This window comes from Rana temporaria, chromosome 6, assembly GCF_905171775.1.
Source record: "Rana temporaria chromosome 6, aRanTem1.1, whole genome shotgun sequence".
Taxonomy (NCBI): Eukaryota; Metazoa; Chordata; class Amphibia; order Anura; family Ranidae; genus Rana; species Rana temporaria.
Window position 1 is genome coordinate 105,506,566 of NC_053494.1, and position 24,015 is coordinate 105,530,580.

Consider the following 24,015-nt stretch of genomic DNA (forward strand, 5'->3'; position numbering starts at 1 on the left):
ATTCCAAGAAAGGTTAGTAGGAAGGCACCTACAGGTTCGCACAGACAACGCGCCAGCTGTCGCGTACTTGAACAAGCAGGGAGGGACAAGAAGTCCTGCTCTACAGGACATATCCAACAGGATCTTCTCCTGGGCAGAGGCGAACTTGTGCTCTCTGACAGCTGTCCACCTAAAGGGCAGCCAAAATTCTCTGGCAGATTATCTAAGTGGCCAGCCAGTGAGACAGGACGAATGGTCCCTAAACAAGGAGGTATTCTCTCAGATAACACAGAAATGGGGTTATCCGGAAGTAGATCTTTTTGCCTCAGAAAAGAACAGGAAAGTAGCCCAATTCTTTTCGATCCATCCAAGAGACCAGGCCTTGAGGATAGATGCCTTCTCCAGTCCTTGGGAGTTCAACATCTGCTACGCCTTCCTTCCAGTAAAGATGATTGCAGCAGTACTTCAAAAGTTTTGGTCGGAGGAGACGGACTTAATTTTGATCACGCCCTTTTGGCCGAAAAGACCCTGGTTCGCAATTTCGTCTGCCAATCCGGAGGGATCTGATTTCACAGGGTCCAATTTTGCACCCACAGGTAGACAGACTAAGCTTGACTGCGTGGTATCTGAGGAACAGTTGTTAAGGGCACAGGGTTTCTCAGAGAGGGTAATAAAGACCTTGCTGCAGTGCAGGAAGCCAGTAACGAGAGCAATCTATGCAAAATTTTGGAAGAAATTTTGTTCTTGGTTGAGAGAGCAAGGATTAGATCAACCAGGGATTCCAGCTATTTTAAGTTTCTTACAGGCTGGGGTAGATTTGGGTCTCCCCCAAGTGCCCTAAAGGTGCAGGTCGCGGCTCTTAGTGTCTTCTTGCAGTGTTCCCTACAGCAGAATCTATTAAGAATTTTTTCAAGGCCTTGTCAAGGTCTAGGCCAGTCAAGGTGTCACCCTGTCCTTCTTGGGATCTTTCCTTGGTACTCAGGGCACTTTCAGTCCATTTGAACCTCTGGAGGAATCCATCTTGAAATGGGTTACGCCTAAGACAGTACTTTTGGTAGCAGTCACTTCAGCCAGACGGGTGAGCGAGCTACAGGCTCTTTCCATTAAAGAGCCATTTTTGTTGATTTTTGAAGATAGAATTATTTTGAACAGACCCCAGTTTTCTCCCAAAAGTTGCATCTTCGTTTCAAGGGGCAGAAAGGTTCCACCTCGGGCTCAGAGGTAGCATCTCAAAACTCGTTAGGTGTCAGGAGATGCCTTTTAATTTATTTAGAGGTTTCCAGGGAATTCAGGAAGTCTGATTCTCTTTTCGTAAATTTTTCAGGGAGTAAGAAGGGGCAGAAAGCGTCTAAATCTTCCATTGCCAGATGGATCAGGATGGCAATAGGAAAAGCCTATGAGTTAGAGGGTATACAGGCCCCGTTTGTTGAAATGAGACAGATAGACACAGATACAAATAATAGTGCAGTAATCTAATGAGACATGAAATGAGACAGATAGACACAGATACAAATAATAGTGCAGTAATCTAAATATCAGAGCACCCTATGTGTAATATATAAATCCCCTATGGTAATGCCTGTACAGAGAAATCACTTGTAAATGAGCCAAAAAGATAGGTAAGCAGAGAGGTATCACCGCAGTCACCGCTGTCTTTTCAACGCCAGAGGCCGCACTGGTCCTATGGAGCGTGGTGCTGTGATCGTCGAATCCGGCTGGTCGGCTGTGGAACGCAACTCTGCTTCCTTGTTGCGCTGTTGTAGCCACTTTCTGACGCGTTTCGTCACTTCCGACTTCTGTACGGGCATTACCATAGGGGATTTACATATTACACATAGGGTGCTCTGATATTTAGATTACTGCACTATTATTTGTATCTGTGTCTGTCTCATTTCATGTGTCCCCCTATGACCATCCGTGACAGTATTTGAGGACTGAGAGTGATGCATTCAAGGGACCATTAACACACACTGCTCCTGGCTGTGGTAAGCTCCACCCCTCTAGAGGAGATATTCCACAGTTTCAGTTCTCTTTGGGTGCACTCATCTGATCGGTGTGGGGTGCACTTAACACCTTTCAAGTGATCACTCCACGCATCACTGTTGCAGATCCTCCTTCAAGCTCCTTCACGAGCTACTTTAAACCACTTTTTTTAGCGCTGTTTTATCATTTTTGAATTGTTTGATTCTTTTATATTTGATACTTGGTTTTATCAGAATATATATTGGCCTAAATTTATGAAGAAAACTGAGTTTTTCCATTGGTTATGTGATCCGTGTTTCCACTGAGATTTTCCTTTACTTCGTCTCCCATGACCGGATGGGAATTAAATCTCCCTAAAGTGAGGGAAAATCCCACCTGACAGTTGTCACCTAAAATGTCGTCTGAATTGGAAGATTCTCCCTCACTCCGATACTAGTGAGAACTGTAAAATTTAGGATTTTCCCTTACTTTCTTTTCTAATGAAAATAGTCACTATGACAAAACGGTGACAGAGAATCCCTCTGCAGGCAACCAAATTAGATGAAAACTATTGGCTGGAGTTTCACCACAAAAGTTTAATAAATAAAATACAAATACAGAATTTGGTTAACAATAAGGCTTACCTGATAGACTTTATGAAGATTTACTTTGTGGGTAAGGCTCTTGTCAACACACAGATTTGCAAATTTTCGACAGGTCTTTCTTACATTTAGAATTAGATCTGTACTTGGAATATAGCTAAGAATGTGCAACAGGATCTCATCAGATAAGTCAGTTGGGGTAATACAATATCCTTCCATCTTTTCCCCAGTATGAGCCTAGGAGAATAAAATATTGCAATTGAAATTACAGCAAATACAAGATACATCTGCACATGCAAATACAAAATAAGTATATGAGGGAGGACATTTATAAATTCTATTGTACAGTTAGGCAGTGCTAAATGGAAGTCGCAAGATAGAATATAGCCACAATTTACGGCTTAAAGTATCACTAAACCCACATCATAAAAAACTATCAATAAATGCTGTATTACAAGCTGTTCATACTCGGGCACTATGAGATTGGTTTTCTGTATTCTGCAAAAAAACTGGTTGCTCCTTCTATTCTCTATCTCCACATTCTGCCCATGTCCCCAATTCAGCTAGGGATTTGTAGCTGTGGTGGCAACTCTGTACATGCGCTGTTTTCAGTGAATCTGAGCAGCCCATGCGACTATGCACTTCAGCTTCGGAAGATTTACCCCCCTTCATGACCAAGCCATTTTTTGTGATACAGCACTTTGCTATTTCAACGAACAATTGCGCTGTCGTGTGACACTGTACTCAAATAGAATGTACCGTATATACTCGAGTATAAGCCGACCCGAATATAAGCTGAGGCACCTAATTTTATCACAAAAAATTGGAAAAACATATTGACTCGAGTGTAAGCCTAGGATGAGAAATGCAGCAGCTACTGTAAGTGGAAAAGAGGGTCAACTATGCCCATCTTCAACCTCACTGTGCCCATTTGCAGCCTAACTGTGCCCATATGCATGCCTCACTGGGCACAAAAAAAAAAATGTGCTGAAAAACTTGGCTAATACTCGAGTATATATACGGTATGTCTTTTTTTTTCCCCCACAAATATAGCTTCCTTTTAGTTGTATTTAATCATCTTTGCGATTTTTATTTTGTGTGCGATAAACTAAGGGCTCTTTCACATGGAGCGGATCCGTATTGATCCGCCCCGTGTGTGTCCGTCTGCTCAGCGGGGATCATCCGTAAATCCCTGCTGAGCTGTCAGCGGACAGGGCGGTCCCCGCACACTGTGCAGAGACCGCCCTGTCTTTCCTCCGTTCTCCCCTATGGGGAATCGGATGAATATGGACCGTGTGTCTGTATTCATCCGATCCGTTCCGCCAGACGGAAGAAAAATAGGGTTTGTAAAAAACGGACCGTTCGTCCGCCCGTGTGAAAGGGCCCTAAGGCTGCAACTAATGATTATTTTCATAATTAATAGTTTGGCGATTATGGTTTTGATTAATCAAATGAAATCCTTAAAACAGTGTGGTGTTATCGGGTAATATGTTAAAGCGGGTGTAGGAAGCCCCACTCCTCTCCACGGTGCCGGTATTCTTACTGTGGGCGTCCAGCTGTGGCTTTACAGCCGGGCAGGCACTGCGTATGTGCAAGCCGTGCGCTGTGAATGGCCAGGCAATCTTCTGGGACCTGTAACGTGTCTCAGAAGATTGTGCGGGGGGGGGTGAACTTCCTTCCGGCACCGCCGAGCCCCAGGAGCTGGATGCCTATAAAAAGAGGGTATCTGCTCAACCCCCCCCAAAATGACATGTCAGGAGGTCACCATCACTTAAAGCGGAATTTCCATTTTTGGGTGGTGCTCTGCTTTAAGTGAAAAAAAAAAAAAAAAAAACGACAATTTATTCTTGAATATCTATATTCAGTGGTAAATAAAAATAACCAGCTATATGGATAGGGAACAGAATATGTAATCCACTTTGAGAATGACAGAAAATATATGTACAGCATATACTATTAGAGGTTGAATCTGGTACATATCAGAAATCAAAAATGTTGTTATCAAAGCAAAGAAAAACAAAACAAAAAAAATGCTGTTTTTCAGACAGAATTGTAATATAAGATTATGCATTAGAGACTCCCTTGTCATAGGCAGGTAGCTTTATACAAGCCCTGCGCCTGCTGTTACTTATGCCGTCCATACACAAACAAATTTTTCCTTACAAAATGTACATTTTAAAAATGTTTGTTCGATTTCTAATCAGTCTCAGATCGACATTAGTTTTTGACCACAGTGACAAGAAGATTGGAAATAGAAGAGTATAAAACGTATGGATTGGATGAGTTTTCGTACAGAAGTTACATTCATTTTAAAATTTGAATGTTAAAAAGCAAGTGAAATTTTTTAATGAATTCATCCATTCATTGAATGTACAAAGAATTTTCATACAAATATTCTCAAACAAAAATCGACGTGTGTATGGCCAGCATAAGACATTTAGCAGCAGCAAGTTCAGAAAACCGGAGTTAGACTTACCGGTAACTCTTTTTCCAGGAGTCTTCCAGGACAGCCCTGAGATATTGCTCCTCCCTCCGGGACAGGAAACACATTCACCCCCAATTAGAAAAGGCGGTCCTCCAGGCCTCCTCCTCAGTTCATCCAAGAATTCCTGAAGGCTCTGAAAGACATAACATACTAATACACCGTCAGTACACACATCCACTTCCAGTTATTCATATAAACATCGGGTGGGAAGCCAGGCTGTCCTGGAAGACTCCTGGAAAAAGAGTTACCGGTAAGTCTAACTCCGGTTTTACCCTTTCGTCTTCCAGGACAGCCCTGAGATGATTGACAAGAAAACTTACTTATCAGGGTGGGGTTACTGCCTGGAGGACCCTTCTGCCAAATGCCTGATCCCTCTCAGACATCAAATCCAGGCGATAGTGCTTGGCGAAAGTAGTATAACTTGACCACGTTGCCGCCTTACAAATCTCTTCTGGTGAGGCACCGGCCCTCTCTGCCCACAAACTCGAAACAGCTCTAGCCGAGTGTGCTTTAACAAACGGGGCCTGTATACCCTCCAACTCATAGGCTTTTCCTATTGCCATCCTGATCCATCTGGCAATGGAAGATTTAGACGCTTTCTGCCCCTTCTTACTCCCTGAAAAATTTACGAAAAGAGAATCAGACTTCCTGAATTCCCTGGAAACCTCTAAATAAATTAAAAGGCATCTCCTGACATCTAACGAGTTTTGAGATGCTACCTCTGAGCCCGAGGTGGAACCTTTCTGCCCCTTGAAACGAAGATGCAACTTTTGGGAGAAAACTGGGGTCTGTTCAAAATAATTCTATCTTCAAAAATCAACAAAAATGGCTCTTTAATGGAAAGAGCCTGTAGCTCGCTCACCCGTCTGGCTGAAGTGACTGCTACCAAAAGTACTGTCTTAGGCGTAACCCATTTCAAGATGGATTCCTCCAGAGGTTCAAATGGACTGAAAGTGCCCTGAGTACCAAGGAAAGATCCCAAGAAGGACAGGATGACACCTTGACTGGCCTAGACCTTGACAAGGCCTTGAAAAAATTCTTAATAGATTCTGCTGTAGGGAACACTGCAAGAAGACACTAAGAGCCGCGACCTGCACCTTTAGGGCACTTGGGGGAGACCCAGATCTACCCCAGCCTGTAAGAAATTTAAAATAGCTGGAATCCCTGGTTGATCTAATCCTTGCTCTCTCAACCAAGAACAAAATTTCTTCCAAAATTTTGCATAGATTGCTCTCGTTACTGGCTTCCTGCACTGCAGCAAGGTCTTTATTACCCTCTCTGAGAAACCCTGTGCCCTTAACAACTGTTCCTCAGATACCACGCAGTCAGGCTTAGTCTGTCTACCTGTGGGTGCAAAATTGGACCCTGTGAAATCAGATCCCTCCGGATTGGCAGACGAAATTGCGAACCAGGGTCTTTTCGGCCAAAAGGGCGTGATCAAAATTAAGTCCGTCTCCTCCGACCAAAACTTTTGAAGTACTGCTGCAATCATCTTTACTGGAAGGAAGGCGTAGCAGATGTTGAACTCCCAAGGACTGGAGAAGGCATCTATCCTCAAGGCCTGGTCTCTTGGATGGATCGAAAAGAATTGGGCTACTTTCCTGTTCTTTTCTGAGGCAAAAAGATCTACTTCCGGATAACCCCATTTCTGTTTTATCTGAGAGAATACCTCCTTGTTTAGGGACCATTCGTCCTGTCTCACTGGCTGGCCACTTAGATAATCTGCCAGAGAATTTTGGCTGCCCTTTAGGTGGACAGCTGTCAGAGAGCACAAGTTCGCCTCTGCCCAGGAGAAGATCCTGTTGGATATGTCCTGTAGAGCAGGACTTCTTGTCCCTCCCTGCTTGTTCAAGTACGCGACAGCTGGCGCGTTGTCTGTGCGAACCTGTAGGTGCCTTCCTACTAACCTTTCTTGGAATGACTCGATTGTTCTTAGAATCGCTAAAAGCTCTTTGATTTGAAGAGCAGCGACTTGCTTCCACTGGAGACCATGCTCCCTGGGCCACTGCCTCCTCCAGGTGGGCTCCCCACCCCCAGGCACTGGCGTCTGTAGTCACTACTACCTCCACAGGGAGGGTCCAATCTAGACCCTTGTCCAGATTGTGATGAGCTCGCCACCACCACAATGCCCTTTTGACCCTGGCCAAGATTGGGATCTGTACCCCTAAATCCTGTCTTTGGCCGCTCCAGAGACGAAGCATTAGTTTCTGTAATGGACGTTGATGGAACCTTGCCCAGGGAACTGCAGGGAAACAGGAGGTCATAAACCCCAGTACCCTCATTACTTCTCTGACCAAAGTCATCTGATTGGACTGCAACTGGGCTACCGCCTGATCCACCTTGGCAATCTTCTCTTCGGGGAGATACATTTTTCTCTCTACCGAAGAGACCCAGGTAATATTTGTTTTTTTTGGGGCGTGACCGGATGTAGGAGAGCGTGGATGAGCGAGTGAACCTCTCTGCTCTCTCTCCCCTCGTTCCTTTGCCTGGAAGCACAAGCGCTTCTTTATGGACTCATGACCCGAGCGATATCCCCCCCCCTCCGCGGTATCATTAGAAGCCTTACCTTTGGTTTGGAGCCCGGCTGCATCCGTGTCCTGTGTCCCGCCGTGTCCTGCCGCGCACTGTGTGCTGGTGCCGAGTGCTGCAGTTTTTTTTCTCTTCCTTCCCATTGTGGCTGCATCCCCCCTCATTTCACCCAGAGTGCGAGTGTGGACTGGTCAAGGGGTGGTACAGCGGCGGCGGGGCCCGTTACGCGGCCCCGGAAAGGGGTCAGACGACTGGCTGGGAGTGAGGGAAGCGAGCCCCATAGTGTACGGAACTACCTGGAAATATCGCAAGATCTCGGGAGGCCGCAAGATCTCGGGCTGCCAACCGCTTGCCATGCACCATCGAGTAGCAGCGCTCTGGATAGAGCGAGGGACAGTGGGGGGCCCTGTAGATTAGTTGGTCATTGACTTCTACCCCCAACAAGAGCTGTTGCAAGAGGATTTTGGCTAAAGTTTGTCCTTCTGCTAATTTATGACATTTTGGAATATTCTGCAACCTATACCCCTCGCCTATAATCTGCATTAAATCCTATAAGGGACTTTGAGCCTTATCCACTGGTTCTGTAGCTTGGGGTCTGTCACCCAATAAAACACAGCGCTTTGCCTGCTATACTCCCCGATCCAAGTGCTACGCAATAAGGACTGCAGATTAACACTTGACCCTCCTGATCCATAGCGGTGCCCAGTGGGGATCCTGTTATCTGCGGCTATACTATATCATATATCATCATATCACGGCTTTATCATATACATCTGCGATATTTGCAGACTATTTGCCACTTGCTGACATCTGCTACATACGGGTATGTCCATGGCTTATAACCAGAGTATTGTGCAAAATCTGTACTTGTAGCACTAAAACAGCAGAGGGGGCAGCTCGGAAGGTGGGCCACTACAAGCGGAGGGGCTGATCTGGGCCCACTGAAGACCACCAGAGTCATCCGAGTCCTTCCAACAGTTTTTTTTTTCCTAGAGGCTTATTATGCCCAATGCTCCCAAATCGCAGGAAGGAATGTCGTCCACAAGATCAGCTAAAAACACCCAGGCATCTGCTGCAAAGCTGGAGCGATACGCACACCCCTCATCTAATTCACCAGCTAAAGGTCAACTACCTATAGCCACAGCCCAACTTAAGCGGCAGATGGGGCCGCCACTTGACAGAAGGAGCCAGGGTCAAGCAGCCGTAAAACCAACTAGCACTACCAGTACAGCAAGCATCAAAAACGTGAGTACTAAAGGGTCGGGGGTGAGGCATCTGGGACTGTAAATATACCGATAATTACTGCATCATCTGGTGAACCAGACCCCCCCATAGTTGGCCTGATAACAGAAGGGGAACCTACATTAAGAGAGGTACTTTGTGCGGTTAACTCATGCAAGGACTATATGGTCAATTTTGACACCCAGTTAATGAGTTTAAAGGAAGAATTGTTATCCATGAGTCAGGAGCTACATAGGACTGTTGCAAGAACGAATGCGCTGGAAGAGAGGCTAAGCGCAGTTGAAGACATGCTGTTTCCATTGCAGGGGGAACTTAAAGTGCTACAGGAGTTAACAGACCTCCAAGCGGCCAAGTTAGACGCAATGGAAAACAGACTTCGGAGAAATAATGTGAGAGTGGTAGGCCTTCCAGAGCAATGTGAAGGCACAAATCCGATTACTTTTATGGAGAATTGGTGTAGCGAAATTTTTGGCTCTGATAGTTTCTCACCCTTTTTTTCCCATAGAAAGAGCCCACAGGGTTTCCTTTAAAGTACCCCAGCAAGGGAAGTATCTGTCACGGAAGGTCCCCGTACTCAGAACGAATGCTTCCGTCATACAGCGCTTCCCATCAGTCTGGACATAGATACCGGATATTTTAGCTGCCTTGAAACACACAACGAGACGAGACTTGTATGTGTGCTAAGTATGGAATACTTTAATGGTACATTCGCCTGGTTTATATCTAGTTACAAGCTTGTGAGTAATCAAAAGGAACAATGAAACTCTCCGCCCCCTCCTCACACAGGGGGCTTCAATACAGATTTTCGGTGCCAAAGTGTCTACCTGTCTAAAGAAGTCACATTCCTTTAGATGACATTTAGTTGAGCTAATTACTAATTGTAACAAAATGTGTTACCCAGACAGCCTGGATCCGCATAGCTTGTCAAGTTCCCCTGAACATAATTGACATGTTAATTCAATACACCTGGAAGGAGACTTCTGACCTTTTTGACTTAATCAGTTACAACACAGTATTGGCATCACACAATAGAAAATGGAATGTCTTTCAGGAGCCAGGCTGACTCTCAGTTCCAATCCACAACAGCCTTACACAATGGACAATAAAAGGTCTTGGAGCAGATGCAATTTAACCCTTTGAGTTCAGAATCAGCAACCCTAAAATAATCCTACAGATATCTCAGAATATAATGTGGATAATACATACATAATAATCCCATCTCAGGTAGTCCAAGATATCAGTATTCAGTTCATCCTATGCCCCTAGTGGTCATAGGATGATTTTAGACATAAGAGAATCGGAGTCCGTCACAGTATCCAAGGCCTATGCTACTAAAGCTGCTTAATTACACCGATAAGATGACCATGCTGCAAAAAGCTAGAGAGATGGGGGACATCACATATAACGGAGCAAGAGTTTCAATATACCCCGATTTTTCACCAGATTTACAGAAACGGAGAGCTGAGTTCATACCAATCAAAAAGTCCCTTCAGAAATATAGATCACATATGCTCTTTTGTACCCGGCTCGTCTTAGAGTAGTAGCTCTGGGCAGGACTATTTTTTTCAATGACCCAATGGAAGTCTCCAACTGGCTGGAGGCAAATAAATCAGCTCTATAGCTCCCCAGAGACAGGGGGTACTAGGTCGAATGAGGAAGATGAAAACATGCAAAGCCCACATAATTAAGTAAAGGGAAAGGGCCTGGACACGATTCCTGACATCATGAACTGTTCAGATAGGGGGGAGGAAAAAGGAGACGAAAACCAGCCCGACAAATCAACGCTCAAAAGGTCCAAACAAGGTTTCCTTAAGGGAAAGAAAAAGAAAAAACAAACACACAATATTGGAGGACAGTCCAGTAGAGGGACCAGACCACGGACGGTTCAATAAAACATGAGCGGACTGGATGACCTGGTTTTTGAGATCTTTACTGCTCCCCCCAATTCTTTTGTGATTTTTTGGGGGGGATGGGGTTCCCTTTTTTTTCTCCCCTCGTTTTTTTTCCCTCTCTTTTTTTTTGGGGGGGGGGGCTATATAAGATCTAACAAAGATACAAAAAAAAACCCTCTCCCTTTTTCTCTTTTTTTAGTTACAAATACAAGTTGAGGTTGCTAACGTACCCTCCCCCTTGGGGTTTTCCCTTTCCCCCCTTCTTTTTTTTTTTTACCACTTTGCACTTTAGAGATATTTAATGACACTTGGTGACACCCATGTTAAAGTATTTATATATATTTACACATGTTTTATCAGGTTGACACGGTGCATAGAGATTTATGAAGCTCGGTATTCGGGCCCTAATGATAATATTATTATTAAGAGATTAACTAAAAAGGGGGCGTGGTAATTATTTTGACACTAAGCACAGTAAGCATACTTGTATACCCCACCTTACTATAACCCTTACCCTTACGGAGGTGGGGAAGTGAAGTACTATCAAGGGGTGGGGAGGGGGTTCATCTCCTCCCCCCCCCCTTTTTTTTCCTTCTGTTTCCCCTTTGTTTTCATTTGGGGGAATACTTGACATATAAATAGAAATATTCACACTAAAACTCATGGGGGTACTCTTAGTAACACGTAAGAAACAATTAGCAAGTAGCAATTTAGCACCTTTAGATGGGCTTTGCAGGTGTCGACACGTTGAATTGATGTTTGCTTTTTGGGTTGCTGTGGGCGTGTTTGTGGTGTGGTGTTTTTGCTTCTCTCTGGGTTGTGTGCCGGGGGGTTTGGTGTGGGGGGGGGGGGGGGGGGGGGGGGGGGGGGGGGGGAGTGGCTCTTGTTTTTTCTTTTCCAGGTTTGCTGGTTGTTTTGCTTTTGTGTTTTGGGGGGGGGGGGGGGAGTGAGGGAGGGAGGGACGCGTGTTTGCGTGTCTGTAGGATGTGTGTGAGGGAGCGTAGAGAGGGGTGCCCAGTAGGGCGGGTAGGAAGGGGGTGGGTGGGAGGTGTTAAAGGGAGGGGTCAGGGAGCGTACATTACTCGTATTAAGAGCTGTGTTGTTACGGGAGGTGGAAACGGGAGGGGCGAGAGAGGGGAGGCCAGTGGGCGACCAGGTTCACATAGAGAAGCGAGGGATGGCCATATATCTATGCTGCTGGACTAAAGTTGAGTACCCTACTATTATGTCAATCTGTCTAGATGTAGGATAGGTTACTGGCCATCACTTCTTGGAATGGGGGATCCAATCAAGAGAACATCAGTTATGTCACTCCTGGAAGACGGTATGCCGGGACTGATATGCTTGCAAGAGACACATTTGATCAAGGACTCAGTTTCATTACTGAATAGTCGTAAATTTCAATCCCAGTTCCATTCGGTGCATTCCTCCTACTCAAGGGGCGTGAGCATAATGGTGGGGAGGGGTGTGACGTTTTCCTGTACCGAGTCTCAGATAGATGACCAAGGTCGATATATATTTCTTTCCTGCCTAATTGAGAACAGCCCATATGTTCTGGCCAATATGTATATCCCCCCACCATTTAATGTACCAAGAGAGAAAAAAAACAAAAAAGAAAAATGACTGCTGCACACCCTTAAGAGTTATTACTACGTTTTATTAAATATCAGAAAATAGAGCATAAAAGGCATTAAAAACACACAGGTAACCAATAATGGTATAGTACCCTAGAAGTGACCTGAGAATACACTCACAAAAGCGAGACGGCAAAAATCAGTGACAAATTGAAAACTGGAGCTTGATCATCCAATAAGGAGATCTAAGTCCATAACTCACCCATTCACCCTCCACACAACACAAAGAGACCCCCCACCCCAAGCACATATAAAACCCTCACTGCTATCAATAATCCTAAAAATTTCCACACCATGCGGTGGTTCCCTGTAACTACAGGTGAAAGTACCACCGTCTAAGTGGGAAAAGTTGCAAAAAAGAAAAAGCTCAAAAATGGGGACATGAGAGGGATCCACTATATAGTGGTATAGTAATACTGCTCAATTGGAGATAAATGGCAAGTGATAAATCAGATGAGAGAGATATAGTCCCAGGGACCGCAGACAATTCTACTAGGCTGGAGAAAAAAAAAAAAAAAAAAAAAAGTGGTATATATATATATGTCTCTGCTCTTCAGATGGGTCGCCGCATCTGGCGTAAACAGTTGTTCAATTTCCATCAGATAGTAACTGATAAGGAGGCATTCAACAAGAATATATATTTGAGACACTGTAGTAGTGATCATTAAGTATCAGAGTTCACCTATGCTGCACTTGAGAGGACTATGCAACAATGTAGCCACAATTAATTGACGGGTTCCCATTACTTATGGGTAGTGTCCATTCTAATATATCAAGTAGATATGTCCATCAGATATTGAAATCTTGTTGAACTGCTAGTGGCAATTAGGCTTACATGAATATTGGATGTGTTGATATATACACTGTTGGTGAGCAGATAATTGATCAGCATTCCACAGAAAATAAACGGCTGAAGTTGTACTCACTGTTGGGCTGTTATGTGTAGCTCAGAGTTGTAGCTACCACATCAAATCTGTACTCACGTGCTGCCAGAGAGATTTGCAGCTGAGCCATCCATCCATGTGTAGCACACAGAGCCTGAAGCACTCCTCATCAGTGCAGTAATGATAGGTGAATGATATAGTAATGTCCAGTATAGAACTGCAATTATACAGTGTCTTCAATGATGTTAGGCAAATACCAATCTCCAAAGTTGAGAATAAAGGATGTATTAGGTCTCCATGGGGTCAGTCTCTCCAATTTGAGCGTGCAAGTAATGTTCAGATTGCACTGTTCATGTCTCCATGTGATACTTTTCCTTAAGCTGCTTAGTGGCTCAAGGTAACCATGTTACCGAGCTCCAAAAGAAAAAAAAGCACTGAGGTTCAAAATGTGCATCGGGGGGTCCCTGTACCCCAAGAGTTTACATGTTTCGTTCCTTTAGAACTAGGAACTTCGTCAGAACTGGGGGGCTATTGATCTTTACCTCCTATAAAAAGGGAATTCAGAGCTATCCATAATTAACCTAGATGTCAATCAGGTGTAATCAACCCATTATCTCATTTAACCATTAGGTTTACCTGGTGCTCTACATATCAATTTTAAATATACAATTAAAAAGAAACCCATAGCCAAAAAACCTATGTTGGTGTGCGCTGTCACATACAATTTATTCCCAATAGGAAAAACGCATTCATACACACTGCATCCATGCATCCATATAGTACATGTCCAAATAATATTTTTTAAAAATTTGAAACATATCGTATCCAAAAAGATCCATCCACATACCATCCGATTCCTATTTCACAAATATATCCAAATCGCAGAGGAAATTCTTTTCCATATTCTCTGGCAAGTGCATTTAACCACCAGGCAATACACTGCTTGGAATCTCTATGGAACCAGAAAAGGGATATGGATGGAGCACAGATAGAGAGGTGAGGGGTATATACATACCCAGTGCGACTGGAACACCCGGTCAGTTTCTATAGCTATGCATATCATATCCCATAGTAGATCAATATTCCCTACAAAAGCATAGGGCGTATCACTATCAATTCTACACAATGCATATGCATGCGATATACTCTTCACATATAGTATTTATTGAAAAAATGGATCGTGGTCGCACAAACATGACATTCAACATACTCACTACATGTGTGCGCATAATACATACACTCAAGCGTCCATATAATACCGATCGAATAATCACATTTTACATCCGGCTTTCCGGCTTTTCTATGTTCCATGCTTGTCCATATCGCATGGTCTGTCCCCAAGTCTTCCGATTTTTATTTCACAGTCAGACTTATATAGTACATAGAGCATTAGATCGCAATGGTCACAGACAGCACCTCACCTTCAGGATCGGTGTTCAAAGTGTAGTAAAAGACGTGTCTCTATCAGTTATGCATGAATTACAAAAAACATTGCAAAGATGAGTCGCTGTTTAACCCCTTAGGCATCATACAATCCAAAAGAAATATCCATTTAGCTTCCTTTTGTTGTAGGATTTTGTCCCAATCTCCCCTTCTATTTGATAGTTCCAGTTTGTAGATCACCATGCATTGCATTCCAGTGGCCACTGATTCATGGTGGTCCATAAAATGCATTGCTACCGGTGATGTATCATCTTTGCCTATTATGCTTGATATGTGTTGGCCTATTCTCTTCCTAAATTCCCTGATAGTTTTTCCTACATAGATCTTGCCACAAGGGCAAATTATTTGGTAGACCACAAAAGTTGTAGAGCAATTGACAAAGGGTTTAACTTTATATATATTTTTGCCTGAAGAATTTTTAAAAGAGTTAGTTTTCATAACGTATTTACATATTGAGCAATGTCCACATGGGTGCATCCCTCCAATATGTTTAGCAAAAGATAGTGTTGTTTGGCCCTTTATGCTTCCTCGAGTGTATTCACTGTGAACTAGTGTATCACCTATAGTAGGTGCACGTTTTGCTATCATATTGGGACGAGGACCCAATATTTGTTTCAGTTTGTTGTCTAACATTAGCAAATGCCAATGTTTACCCAAAATTTGTCTTAGGTAGTCCCAGTGAGTACCATATGTAGTCACTAGGCCTACCCTCTCTCTGTCCATTTTTCCTTTTCTTTCATCATCCGGTTCTAGACCCAGGATTTTTTCACGTGTTTGTTTCACTGCCCTTAATTTTGCTTGTCTAATTGTAGAATTAGGGTAGCCTCTTTTCCTGAATCTCTGACCTAGCTCCTTGCTTTCTTTATGGAATTCTTTAATTTGTGTACAGTTTCTCCGAATTCTGAGGAATTGACCAATGGGAATTCCTCTGATGAGTGCCCATGGATGATGGCTGGTGGCGTGGAGGAGGGTATTTCCAGCTGTTGGTTTTCTGAAGGTATTGGTCACAATTGTTCTTCCTTCTTTACGGATCATTAGATCCAAAAATTCAATCTGTTCCCTATCGACTTTAAAAGTGATAAAGATATTTCTAGTATTGTTATTTAGTTCACTCATAAATTTCTCAAATTCAGCTGTAGTACCTCTCCACACCACCAGGACATCATCAATAAATCTAACCCAGAGGGCTACGTGTTTCTCAAAGGCAGGGTGGTGGTAGACTTCTTGTCGTTCCCACCATCCCAAATGTAAGCAAGCATAGGAGGGTGCACATGAGGCTCCCATTGCTACACCTCGTTTTTGACGATAGTATTTACTATCAAAAACAAAGTAGTTGTTATTTAACACAAAATCCAAGAGTTCTATTAAAAATTCATTGTGTGGGCCCGCCAAAGGGTGTCTAATATCCAAAAACTGTGACACTGCATCAATTCCGATTGTATGAGGGATGGATGAGTAAAGAGATTCCACATCAATGCCTGCTAATAGACAGTCCTCTGGTATTTCCAGGTCCTTTAATTTCCGCAGAATGTCTGCCGAATCCTGTACATATGATGGTAATTCTTGATTAAGATGTTTAATTCTCTTGTCAATATATTTGCCAATTCTTTCTAGAGGTCCACCCATCCCTGATACAATCGGCCTACCAGGAGGTTTATTCAGATTTTTATGTACTTTGGGTGTGATATAAAAAGTGGGTGTGTTAAAGTTGATAACTTTAAGGAAAGAAAATTCCTTTTGGGTCAACAATCCAACCTCAAAAGCTTTTGTAAGACGGTAATTGATTTCCATGACAAGGTTTGGGAATGGGTTGTCTGGCCATTTTTCATAACAGTGGTTGTCATTTAATTGTTTATAGATTTCCTCAAGATATTCATTTTCTGGCCATAGAACCACATTTCCACCCTTGTCACTGGGTTTGATAATACAATTGGATAGTTCCTTTAATTCCTGTAGTGCCTTTCTCTCACTCTGCGATAGATTGTCTACTATTGGTTCTATTTTCTCCCAATTTATCGATCTAATATCTTCCGTAGTAGCCTCAAGGAACATTTGAAGATATTTATTATTTGAGAAATTAGGGAATCTCTGAGATTTATTTGCTAGACCTGAGGGTGGTGGTGGGTCTAACATGTCTGAATTTATCCATGTATTCCCCTCCAAAAAGTCAACCACTTGGGACTCCTCAATTTCAAGTATTTCCATTCCTCTAGGTGGTTCCTTGGTTTTTCCAAAGAACATGAGTTTGAAATTGACTCGTCGTAGAAACAGACATATATCTTTATATATCTCAAATGGGTTACCCTTGTTACATGGTGAAAAGCCTAAGCCTTTTCCTAACACAGATATTTGATCCTGATTTAATGTATGTTCCGTAAGGTTAATTACATTCATATCTGTGTTTTCTGTAGCCGCGTGGTTACTCTGTTCCCCTGTAAAGTAGAGTTCCCCATCTTGGATGTATTCTGTTCTTGAGCCGTGTGTCTGTCTGTTCTTTCTATTTCTCCTTCTCCTTCGTTTCTTTTTTCTACCATTATTCCCTTGAGAGTGGTTTTGTCTGTTTTCTTTAAAAAGGTCACGTTTTTTCCCCCCTCTTTACTATGGTTCCTGGGGTCTTGTTTTTGAAATCTATTGCGTGATCTACTTCTTCCTCTTTTTCTTTCTAAATCTAGAATATTCCCTGTTTCAAAGTCAGCAGTGTCACGTTGAAACTTCTTTTGTTTACCAATCTTTTGTTCTTTTTGGAAGTCCTCGACTTCCTTCTTTAGCCTCTCATTGAATTTTTTGAAATCTTCAAGATCCTGATATTCATTAAGTAATTCTACACTCTCTTTTAGTTGTATTTCTATATCATTTAGTTGTATTTTTTCCTCTTCTACAATCAGACCGATCATATGTAAACCATGTTTTACTGATTCCTCTGTCCATTTTTTTAGAAATCTCTCATTATGTAAATGGTCCGCAGGCATGATACGTTCCCTTAGACCTCGTGGTATCATATTACTTTCTATGTAAGCCTCTAATGAAATGATATTCCATTTTCTCTTTAAATGTTTGATAGTTAGATTACTATGCTTCCTAAAAAGCTGTCTAAATTCATTCTGACGTTTTGGAATTATCTGTTCATCTTTATTGAATACTGCTCTAATCTCTTTTTCTATTCCACTATCAATACAAAAAGCCATTGTCAGTGAGGTCAAATCATGTATCTATATGAACACTACAAACAAACACAACATATACACTCCCACCATGCACTCACAGCCCACACCAACACAAATGTAATTGTCTGATGGGTGAATGAGTATTCATATAAAATCAGACAAAAATGTCCATATATGTCACTATGCCGTCGCAATGAGTGAAATTCTGTGGACAAATAATTGTCATATAAATATATCCATAATGAGTGTATTCAATACCGTGAATAAATGCCTTAAATGAAATATCCAAGGATCACCTTAGTATATTGGGGCGGGACTCAACCATAAATAGGTTATACAAAACCAAGAGAACTATAAACAAAGGAGAGAAGGATATGGGAATCCCACCTATTTATCAAATATGTAGTACTCACCGATATTTTCGGGGGGTGCAATCAAAAATATAATGTACCAAGAGAGAAAAAAAACAAAAAAGAAAAATGACTGCTGCACACCCTTAAGAGTTATTACTACGTTTTATTAAATATCAGAAAATAGAGCATAAAAGGCATTAAAAACACACAGGTAACCAATAATGGTATAGTACCCTAGAAGTGACCTGAGAATACACTCACAAAAGCGAGACGGCAAAAATCAGTGACAAATTGAAAACTGGAGCTTGATCATCCAATAAGGAGATCTAAGTCCATAACTCACCCATTCACCCTCCACACAACACAAAGAGACCCCCCACCCCAAGCACATATAAAACCCTCACTGCTATCAATAATCCTAAAAATTTCCACACCATGCCGTGGTTCCCTGTAACTACAGGTGAAAGTACCACCGTCTAAGTGGGAAAAGTTGCAAAAAAGAAAAAGCTCAAAAATGGGGACATGAGAGGGATCCACTATATAGTGGTATAGTAATACTGCTCAATTGGAGATAAATGGCAAGTGATAAATCAGATGAGAGAGATATAGTCCCAGGGACCGCAGACAATTCTACTAGGCTGGAGAAAAAAAAAAAAAAAAAAAAAGTGGTATATATATATATGTCTCTGCTCTTCAGATGGGTCGCCGCATCTGGCGTAAACAGTTGTTCAATTTCCATCAGATAGTAACTGATAAGGAGGCATTCAACAAGAATATATATTTGAGACACTGTAGTAGTGATCATTAAGTATCAGAGTTCACCTATGCTGCACTTGAGAGGACTATGCAACAATGTAGCCACAATTAATTGACGGGTTCCCATTACTTATGGGTAGTGTCCATTCTAATATATCAAGTAGATATGATATGATATGCATAGCTATAGAAACTGACCGGGTGTTCCAGTCGCACTGGGTATGTATATACCCCTCACCTCTCTATCTGTGCTCCATCCATATCCCTTTTCTGGTTCCATAGAGATTCCAAGCAGTGTATTGCCTGGTGGTTAAATGCACTTGCCAGAGAATATGGAAAAGAATTTCCTCTGCGATTTGGATATATTTGTGAAATAGGAATCGGATGGTATGTGGATGGATCTTTTTGGATACGATATGTTTCAAATTTTTAAAAAATATTATTTGGACATGTACTATATGGATGCATGGATGCAGTGTGTATGAATGCGTTTTTCCTATTGGGAATAAATTGTATGTGACAGCGCACACCAACATAGGTTTTTTGGCTATGGGTTTCTTTTTAATTGTATATTTAAAATTGATATGTAGAGCACCAGGTAAACCTAATGGTTAAATGAGATAATGGGTTGATTACACCTGATTGACATCTAGGTTAATTATGGATAGCTCTGAATTCCCTTTTTATAGGAGGTAAAGATCAATAGCCCCCCAGTTCTGACGAAGTTCCTAGTTCTAAAGGAACGAAACATGTAAACTCTTGGGGTACAGGGACCCCCCGATGCACATTTTGAACCTCAGTGCTTTTTTTTCTTTTGGAGCTCGGTAACATGGTTACCTTGAGCCACTAAGCAGCTTAAGGAAAAGTATCACATGGAGACATGAACAGTGCAATCTGAACATTACTTGCACGCTCAAATTGGAGAGACTGACCCCATGGAGACCTAATACATCCTTTATTCTCAACTTTGGAGATTGGTATTTGCCTAACATCATTGAAGACACTGTATAATTGCAGTTCTATACTGGACATTACTATATCATTCACCTATCATTACTGCACTGATGAGGAGTGCTTCAGGCTCTGTGTGCTACACATGGATGGATGGCTCAGCTGCAAATCTCTCTGGCAGCACGTGAGTACAGATTTGATGTGGTAGCTACAACTCTGAGCTACACATAACAGCCCAACAGTGAGTACAACTTCAGCCGTTTATTTTCTGTGGAATGCTGATCAATTATCTGCTCACCAACAGTGTATATATCAACACATCCAATATTCATGTAAGCCTAATTGCCACTAGCAGTTCAACAAGATTTCAATATCTGATGGACATATCTACTTGATATATTAGAATGGACACTACCCATAAGTAATGGGAACCCGTCAATTAATTGTGGCTACATTGTTGCATAGTCCTCTCAAGTGCAGCATAGGTGAACTCTGATACTTAATGATCACTACTACAGTGTCTCAAATATATATTCTTGTTGAATGCCTCCTTATCAGTTACTATCTGATGGAAATTGAACAACTGTTTACGCCAGATGCGGCGACCCATCTGAAGAGCAGAGACATATATATATATACCACTTTTTTTTTTTTTTTTTTCTCCAGCCTAGTAGAATTGTCTGCGGTCCCTGGGACTATATCTCTCTCATCTGATTTATCACTTGCCATTTATCTCCAATTGAGCAGTATTACTATACCACTATATAGTGGATCCCTCTCATGTCCCCATTTTTGAGCTTTTTCTTTTTTGCAACTTTTCCCACTTAGACGGTGGTACTTTCACCTGTAGTTACAGGGAACCACCGCATGGTGTGGAAATTTTTAGGATTATTGATAGCAGTGAGGGTTTTATATGTGCTTGGGGTGGGGGGTCTCTTTGTGTTGTGTGGAGGGTGAATGGGTGAGTTATGGACTTAGATCTCCTTATTGGATGATCAAGCTCCAGTTTTCAATTTGTCACTGATTTTTGCCGTCTCGCTTTTGTGAGTGTATTCTCAGGTCACTTCTAGGGTACTATACCATTATTGGTTACCTGTGTGTTTTTAATGCCTTTTATGCTCTATTTTCTGATATTTAATAAAACGTAGTAATAACTCTTAAGGGTGTGCAGCAGTCATTTTTCTTTTTTGTTTTTTTTCTCTCTTGGTACATTATATTTTTGATTGCACCCCCCGAAAATATCGGTGAGTACTACATATTTGATAAATAGGTGGGATTCCCATATCCTTCTCTCCTTTGTTTATAGTTCTCTTGGTTTTGTATAACCTATTTATGGTTGAGTCCCGCCCCAATATACTAAGGTGATCCTTGGATATTTCATTTAAGGCATTTATTCACGGTATTGAATACACTCATTATGGATATATTTATATGACAATTATTTGTCCACAGAATTTCACTCATTGCGACGGCATAGTGACATATATGGACATTTTTGTCTGATTTTATATGAATACTCATTCACCCATCAGACAATTACATTTGTGTTGGTGTGGGCTGTGAGTGCATGGTGGGAGTGTATATGTTGTGTTTGTTTGTAGTGTTCATATAGATACATGATTTGACCTCACTGACAATGGCTTTTTGTATTGATAGTGGAATAGAAAAAGAGATTAGAGCAGTATTCAATAAAGATGAACAGATAATTCCAAAACGTCAGAATGAATTTAGACAGCTTTTTAGGAAGCATAGTAATCTAACTATCAAACATTTAAAGAGAAAATGGAATATCATTTCATTAGAGGCTTACATAGAAAGTAATATGATACCACGAGGTCTAAGGGAACGTATCATGCCTGCGGACCATTTACATAATGAGAGATTTCTAAAAAAATGGACAGAGGAATCAGTAAAACATGGTTTACATATGATCGGTCTGATTGTAGAAGAGGAAAAAATACAACTAAATGATATAGAAATACAACTAAAAGAGAGTGTAGAATTACTTAATGAATATCAGGATCTTGAAGATTTCAAAAAATTCAATGAGAGGCTAAAGAAGGAAGTCGAGGACTTCCAAAAAGAACAAAAGATTGGTAAACAAAAGAAGTTTCAACGTGACACTGCTGACTTTGAAACAGGGAATATTCTAGATTTAGAAAGAAAAAGAGGAAGAAGTAGATCACGCAATAGATTTCAAAAACAAGACCCCAGGAACCATAGTAAAGAGGGGGGAAAAAACGTGACCTTTTTAAAGAAAACAGACAAAACCACTCTCAAGGGAATAATGGTAGAAAAAAGAAACGAAGGAGAAGGAGAAATAGAAAGAACAGACAGACACACGGCTCAAGAACAGAATACATCCAAGATGGGGAACTCTACTTTACAGGGGAACAGAGTAACCACGCGGCTACAGAAAACAGATATGAATGTAATTAACCTTACGGAACATACATTAAATCAGGATCAAATATCTGTGTTAGGAAAAGGCTTAGGCTTTTCACCATGTAACAAGGGTAACCCATTTGAGATATATAAAGATATATGTCTGTTTCTACGACGAGTCAATTTCAAACTCATGTTCTTTGGAAAAACCAAGGAACCACCTAGAGGAATGGAAATACTTGAAATTGAGGAGTCCCAAGTGGTTGACTTTTTGGAGGGGAATACATGGATAAATTCAGACATGTTAGACCCACCACCACCCTCAGGTCTAGCAAATAAATCTCAGAGATTCCCTAATTTCTCAAATAATAAATATCTTCAAATGTTCCTTGAGGCTACTACGGAAGATATTAGATCGATAAATTGGGAGAAAATAGAACCAATAGTAGACAATCTATCGCAGAGTGAGAGAAAGGCACTACAGGAATTAAAGGAACTATCCAATTGTATTATCAAACCCAGTGACAAGGGTGGAAATGTGGTTCTATGGCCAGAAAATGAATATCTTGAGGAAATCTATAAACAATTAAATGACAACCACTGTTATGAAAAATGGCCAGACAACCCATTCCCAAACCTTGTCATGGAAATCAATTACCGTCTTACAAAAGCTTTTGAGGTTGGATTGTTGACCCAAAAGGAATTTTCTTTCCTTAAAGTTATCAACTTTAACACACCCACTTTTTATATCACACCCAAAGTACATAAAAATCTGAATAAACCTCCTGGTAGGCCGATTGTATCAGGGATGGGTGGACCTCTAGAAAGAATTGGCAAATATATTGACAAGAGAATTAAACATCTTAATCAAGAATTACCATCATATGTACAGGATTCGGCAGACATTCTGCGGAAATTAAAGGACCTGGAAATACCAGAGGACTGTCTATTAGCAGGCATTGATGTGGAATCTCTTTACTCATCCATCCCTCATACAATCGGAATTGATGCAGTGTCACAGTTTTTGGATATTAGACACCCTTTGGCGGGCCCACACAATGAATTTTTAATAGAACTCTTGGATTTTGTGTTAAATAACAACTACTTTGTTTTTGATAGTAAATACTATCGTCAAAAACGAGGTGTAGCAATGGGAGCCTCATGTGCACCCTCCTATGCTTGCTTACATTTGGGATGGTGGGAACGACAAGAAGTCTACCACCACCCTGCCTTTGAGAAACACGTAGCCCTCTGGGTTAGATTTATTGATGATGTCCTGGTGGTGTGGAGAGGTACTACAGCTGAATTTGAGAAATTTATGAGTGAACTAAATAACAATACTAGAAATATCTTTATCACTTTTAAAGTCGATAGGGAACAGATTGAATTTTTGGATCTAATGATCCGTAAAGAAGGAAGAACAATTGTGACCAATACCTTCAGAAAACCAACAGCTGGAAATACCCTCCTCCACGCCACCAGCCATCATCCATGGGCACTCATCAGAGGAATTCCCATTGGTCAATTCCTCAGAATTCGGAGAAACTGTACACAAATTAAAGAATTCCATAAAGAAAGCAAGGAGCTAGGTCAGAGATTCAGGAAAAGAGGCTACCCTAATTCTACAATTAGACAAGCAAAATTAAGGGCAGTGAAACAAACACGTGAAAAAATCCTGGGTCTAGAACCGGATGATGAAAGAAAAGGAAAAATGGACAGAGAGAGGGTAGGCCTAGTGACTACATATGGTACTC

The 24,015-nt window shown here is 41.6% G+C and overlaps 1 protein-coding gene across 4 annotated transcripts in view; it reads right to left on the minus strand.

The window, feature by feature from the left end:
* Positions 1 to 24,015, minus strand: part of FBXL18 (F-box and leucine rich repeat protein 18) — a 202,073-nt gene that overhangs the window by 122,881 nt on the left and 55,177 nt on the right. For all 4 annotated transcript variants that reach the window (XM_040357110.1, XM_040357111.1, XM_040357112.1 and 1 more), the window contains exon 2: positions 2,586 to 2,780. In XM_040357110.1, coding sequence (XP_040213044.1) covers positions 2,586 to 2,780 — 195 coding nt within the window. The remainder of the gene's footprint in view (positions 1 to 2,585; positions 2,781 to 24,015) is intronic.